General features: G+C 39.0%; 1 protein-coding gene across 3 annotated transcripts in view; it reads left to right on the plus strand.

Annotated features, from left to right (window-relative positions):
* Positions 1-1,215, plus strand: part of GLRB (glycine receptor beta) — a 47,327-nt gene extending 46,112 nt beyond the window's left edge. For all 3 annotated transcript variants that reach the window (XM_057419121.1, XM_057419119.1, XM_057419120.1), the window contains one exon: positions 311-1,215. In XM_057419121.1, coding sequence (XP_057275104.1) covers positions 311-607 — 297 coding nt within the window. In that variant the 3' untranslated portion in view covers positions 608-1,215. The remainder of the gene's footprint in view (positions 1-310) is intronic.
* Positions 1,216-6,515: the final 5,300 nt, after the last annotated feature.

Genomic DNA, 6,515 nt, shown 5'->3' on the forward strand with positions numbered 1-6,515 from the left:
CTATAGAAGTATTTTCCCCCTTTCTATCATCTTAAAATGAAGGAATCTAACTATAGCAGGTTGCACAGCATGAGGCACCTTGTGCATGAAAAATTACACAATTATGAATGTTTGGATTAGTTTATATGATTGACTGATCATCCTTAAGTGCTTTATAATGCAACCATTCAGCAAATTAGGCTGATGTAATGTATCGCTATCAACAAGTAATTTCCTGTATGTTTGTTTGCAGTGTTCTCTAGCAGCTGCATTAAGTTTGTTAATGAAATATGGTGAGTAGATCATGATTCCCCCACTCTTTATTTCATAGGTTGGTGAGACCAGATGCAAAAAAGTTTGCACTTCGAAGTCTGATCTGAGATCCAATGATTTCAGCATCGTTGGAAGCTTGCCAAGGGATTTTGAATTGTCGAATTATGACTGTTACGGGAAGCCCATTGAAGTCAACAATGGGCTCGGGAAATCTCAAGCCAAGAACAACAAGAAGCCTCCTCCTCCCAAACCTGTCATTCCATCGGCAGCAAAGAGAATCGATCTTTATGCAAGAGCACTGTTCCCTTTTTGCTTCTTGTTCTTCAACGTCATATACTGGTCCATATATTTATGATAAATCTTTAATTTATTTTTTCATATGTGTAAAATATATCCCATTTCATTACCCCTTCCCAGTCATGAAGGCCACTGCGTGAAATAATTTGCATTTTCAAAGCAATATGTTGCATCTCGATGCCATGCGATTGTACTGAACATATGGCATCTGAAATTTGAATGAAAGCATGACACTGCAATGTCTGTGCTCCGACCAGCGTTGTATATAAATGTACAGCATACATCCTGCTTTAGGAATATATATGAAGGACAATGCATACTACATTATAACGCTGAATAATGCTCTTCAGTTATTAGTAACATACAAAGATTTAAAGTGTTTCTGACAATGAAACTGATGTGCACGTTGAGTATTACTAAAATCAGTATTCTAGTATATGTAGTATTTAACAGCTTTTTTGCTGACTTCCAGAGAGAAACAAAAAAAAACCATCCTGTTCTTGTATAATTTTAGAAGGCACTGTTGAAGGAAAAGCTAAGATGTAATTCATATTATTTAGGCTTTGTAAGTGAAGGCAGCATTGAATAAGCTGATCTTGTCTATGTGGAAAAATAAAGGTCAGAGAATTACTAATTTTGTAAAATCAGCTCATTTAGGGGTAAAAAGTAAAGACAATTGTATCCATCAAGCAGGCACACTTAAGTATGTGAGGATATGCTGACAATAAAACATTGGGCCAAATCTTGACTGCCGTTTCCTTAGACACAAACTAGACACAATACGTTAAAACCAAGCAGGTTACTTTCTAGACTAAAGGTATTAGGATTTTTGGACAAACATCACAACATGCAGTTCAGCATCAGGTTATATTATCCTTTTCTACATTACTCTGGCCTCTGGCTCATCTTCCGTAGTGCCTGGCAAGCCTGCAATATATGTCACCATTTTTTTATTGTTGTGTTGGATACATCTTACTTGATTTGTTTTGTTTATCCCTTTGAAAGGTTTCAGTTTAAACAAACCAGTTGTTGTCAAGATTAAATCCCATTTTTACCATTATTTATACATTTTTTTGTTTGCCTGTTGTAGCACAGATGACCAAAGCGAACACCTAGCCAGCAGAAGTGAAGATGTGTCCAGATGTCTGAGACTCAAATATGTTATGAGCCCCTGTATCTATGTGTTAGTTAGTGGCTGCCCTCACCTGCACCTCATTAATTTGGCTGCTACTTTTTGGATGATATGGTCCTATGCATGAAACAATCCTGATAGGAGACTGCTCTCCATTTTCCAGAGGAAACCCTATGATGTGGAGACTACCTAAACTCGATCTCCCCGGGGTGTGTAAGGCAGGACCTGGGGTCTCCTGTGGGTGCCAGGGTACGTGCCTTTCTAAGGGAGTCATGAGGTGAAATGCAGCCAAAAGAAAGTTACTTTTATGTGGGCATCCGAGCAGTGTGTGTTCCATGGGAAAGCACTGGGACTGGGCCTCAACCCTTGAAAGCACGCCATAGGAAAATATGTCTCCAGTTGTTAAGCTGAGGCACGACAGTTAGTTAAAATCTGAAAATAAGACAGCATTTCATAAGAGGAAATACGAATTATTGGCTCCTCATAGGCTAGGAAAGGATTGACTGAAATGTGTGAAACCTTCTACAGCACAATCCCTTATATAGTGGGATTGTGTTTTATATAGCACAATCCCACTTGTGCTACATTTCTGGCTCATCCAGGATGTGTTGAGCCAATACAGGGCACAAGTGGACTGTTGGATCACTTGGATATTGCCCACCACATGAATGCTGTCTACAAATGGTGAGCCTGCACAACCAGAAGGTCAGAAGTGAAACTGTCAAAAGAGGGAAGCACACCGTGCTTGCTTCACTGGGCCTCTGGAGGATCTGCCACTCTGTGATCAACAGCCCGGTTGCAGTGATTCTTGTTTGGGTTGAAAAGATTTGCTCTTGGAATTATGGTCACATGCTTTCCAGCAGCCTCCTGGCCACTTCCTCATGGAGATTTCAGGGAGTCACTTTACGAGGTGGCTACAATTTGTTCTTTGGGTTTCTTTCTGATCCGAGGAAATGGAAAGGAAATCCCAGATGTTACTGAGCCATGTTGCACGAGGCGGGGGGGGGGGGGGGGGGGGGGGGGGGGAGAGTGATATCTTTAGGGTTTAGTTCAAAGTTTCAATGTTTCTGTCTGTTGAAGATGACTTGTAAGAGACTGTAAGAAGCAATAATGCTAAGTCAAGGAGATGAAGAAAGGGAGGGGTAATTTTTATACATACAATCAGAGTGCTATATTTATAGACATTATTTATTCTCATACTTGTATTTTTTCTTACGGTACTGGAAGGCAAGAAAATAATTACCCTGTGCTGGAAACTATATGAATTTTGGAAGATCATTTTCTTGTTAGAACTCTTATTAAATGGTTTATCTGTAATTAATGTTCACATTCTATCTGTATAATCTCAATTATAGATTTTATTGTTAAATTAATCTTTGTTCCTTCTTGCTTTCCTGCTTACTTGATGGCTTTTGTGTTTTATTATAAAGCATTTAATCAATAATACACTGTAATTGCTTTCCAACTCACACAAAAGGAAGCAAAAGGAATGTGTCTTGTTAAGATAAAAGCTTTTCGTTCATTACAGTACAAAACCTAAGGACAGAAGCAAAGTTTAACAGCAAATTTGAAGCAAAATTTGAAATAGAACAGTGTCGGCTGTAAAGTATTAATTTTCTTTTCACTTACATTAGATAATATTGCAGTATCTGTATTACCTCAGAATATATTAGCTTGTCCTACTGAGCTGTAATAATTGATTTACTTTATTTTCCTTCTCTCCGCTAAAGGTCATTGAGAGTTTTGCATACCATACCACATTATGGTCCTCCAGCACCCTCTAGTTGTAAAATTCTGCCTGTTGACAACAAGGTGCAAATATAAAGCTGTGCAGGCAGTATAGGATGTTACTTTACAGCGATAATATAAAGAAAAATAATATTAATAAATTAAAAATCAATGGACATAAAATCACTGGGCAACTATAGAAATTTGCCATGCAGTATGAATTTAAAATCGTATAAATTAAGACATTCAAGTAGTAGCAAAGGTGAGGCTTATGAAGAACACATTAGTAACTAGATTAACTAGTCATGATGTCTGAACAAACTGCATGGCAGCAAAATCTGTTTCTGAGGGAGAGACCATCTGTGTTTCAGTTGACATTTAAGTTCTTCTGTTCACTGATATTAGAGTTACAAATTTCTGTTCTACCTTTAACATAAGCCCCAGTATTTTCTTGGCTCTTAAAGACTGAGGGGTAGTATTCAAACAGTTTGTCCCTTTCTTTCATGGTGTTATGGGCGTTTAGATATCTTTGTATTTCAAAATTCTAAAACTATGTTCAGACACTGCGTCGGGAATTTCCATGGACTGTAATTAATTCATTTCTTTAGTGCATCTGCAGATTTAAGCCAGACAATAAGTATGGATGTGACTTGAAAAGTGTATCAGCTGCTATGATTTAATTCTCTGTTAGGATGTGTGAAATGTGCTGTGTGGAGAAATCCACACGTTAACTTTCTCGTGCTGGCTCGCCCCATGTTTGACACCTGGTTTTGCGAGCAGCTCTTTACTGGGTTTTGGCACCTCCTCTTTTTTTCAGTCTCACAGTAATTCTAGCTGAGAAGGTGTGTGTGAGCATTCTGTCTTTTGAGTGAGGAAGGGAATTTATTCCTGTAAGTGCAGCATACAGAAAATGGACCCCCTGGAAACATTGCCAAGCAGCTTTCCAATTAATTCTTGGTAACGGGAAATGTGTGGATAAAGAGAGAGCATCTTCAGTGCCCTATTCCCCATTAAAGACGAAGTCATAACACTGCCTTTTTTGGTAGTTTCAGTGAGCATGACCACAGAAATTAATCTGGCTGTATAATCGTTTTGAAGGAAATGTACTTACAAGTAATCTTAATTTGAAAATATTTCACTCTGAAGAGAGACAATAACTTACTTAAGCGGTCTGTCAGAGCTGTTAAGGTAATCTATTAAGAGACATTATAATACAATTGAGACCATTGGTCTCTTCTTCAATTAAAGCAGCTTACCGTTATGGTTACTGGGTGGCTGGTGCAGCAGATATTTATAGAGTAGATAACAATAAATTATTTATTTCCAAGGGAATGCAACCTGAATATATGCAATGTCCAGTGATTTTTCAGGCTACAGAGATAGAGTAGTGCTGAAATAAGTAAAAATGTGGTGTGTAGCAAGCAAGGGAATGATAGGACACTGTTACTTGATGCTTCACTGTACTAATTCCAGGATCAGAGAAGATAACATGGAAAGAAAAAGAAATTCAGATAGAGACTGAACAGTAGTTTTGTTTGTGCCTACAATTTAACTTAAGTGTCTAACAATTTAACTGCTCTGTATAATGATGTTACCTTTTTTTATAACTACAAATCATTAATTGAAAAAAGAAAAATTAAGCTTATCTGTGGTGCCAGACATACAGAAGTCAGTTCTTTTCATATGAAGCTCTAGACTTGAATAAACAATGGACTATACAGAAAGCAGTATGCAGTTTTAAAGACATAAAATTCTCATGGTTGTGGTTTTGTCTCTCCTGTTGTATCAAGTCGATCTGAAACAATCTATGCTGCTTTGCAGCACTCCCTCACATTTTGCCTTACTCAGGAAAGTTGCTTACCCCTCTACCTCGCAGCACCTGTCCTCATTCCATCAGTGGCAATAGTAGGCATTTAAAACACAGATTACATGGCTATTTTGCAATCTTTCTGAAAGTCCTTCATATTGCTATGAATATGTCCACACTGCAGCCACTAAAATGTCTGCAGCTAATGCAGGCTTAGCCAAATAGCTTCAAACTAGCTAGATTGGGGATGGCTGGCAATGTAGCCATGGTAACGGCAAGCTCCGGCTGGGAAGCCTACCTGCTGCCGTTGGAAATGCAGAAATAGACTGTGATGCTAACCCCCACAAAGCTATTATGCTCATACAGTTGGTTTAAAGTTACGTCCTGTGGGTGTTCATCATCCCATGCCTATAAAACGTAGGCGTGTGCTGTATGACGCACCCTGTGCTAGAACAGAATTATTTCTTCCCACTGGTGATGTGGAAGATGCCACTGTAAAACATTCTCTCCTTGAATCTTGATGACATAGAGGATTTCAGATATATTTAGTTCTGTGTACTGACAAAAGTGTGCACCACACAGTAGTGCCAAAAATGAAACTCATTTTCCCTAAGCAATCTGCATGTAAAAGACTGAGTTGGAGTCACCCACCTGAGCGTGAATGTGGTTGCCTTTTGAGTCTAGGTCATAAGCTGTCCCTTTTGCACATTTGAAGTGCCATTCTGTTTAAAGTCCCTGCCTCTAATAGTAGATATTAGATCACAAGCTTTGAAATTAATAATGACACTAAAGAAACTAGTGAGGCTAATGAGACTGACTTTCATAGTCTTATTTGGCTTCCAGTTTGTCCATGGAGGTCAGCCCTTGTTCTGAGGGGCACTGATTGCTTGTCAGCAGGGTGTTTCGCAGCACAGCAGTGCCTATGAGCATTCTGGAGCACTCCCTCCAAACAGGGAGGGAGTCATGCCCACTATATAAACTGGAGATTTGGCTGGAGATTGGTGCTTGTGGATGAGCTGGGCATTGATCAGCTAGTGATGAGCAGCTGTCCTGTACATCACTGACCTTTGTCATTTTTTAGTTTTATCTCTGTCTTTGTTATTTCCCTTTTTTGTTATTACCATTGTTAGTAATATTAGTAGTACATTAATGAATTATTAAACCGTTCTTATCTCAACCCATGGGTTTTACCCTTTTGCCCATTCGCCTCCCCTATCCCACTACGGGGAGGTGGCGGCGAGTAAGTGAGCAGCTGTGTGGTACTTAGTTGCCGGCTGGGCTTAAGCTGTAACACCACCT

Source organism: Pezoporus wallicus, unplaced genomic scaffold (genome assembly GCF_028554395.1).
Source record: "Pezoporus wallicus isolate ANWC-B61680 ecotype Strahan unplaced genomic scaffold, APGP_CSIRO_Pwel_v1 contig_2384, whole genome shotgun sequence".
NCBI classification, from domain to species: Eukaryota; Metazoa; Chordata; class Aves; order Psittaciformes; family Psittacidae; genus Pezoporus; species Pezoporus wallicus.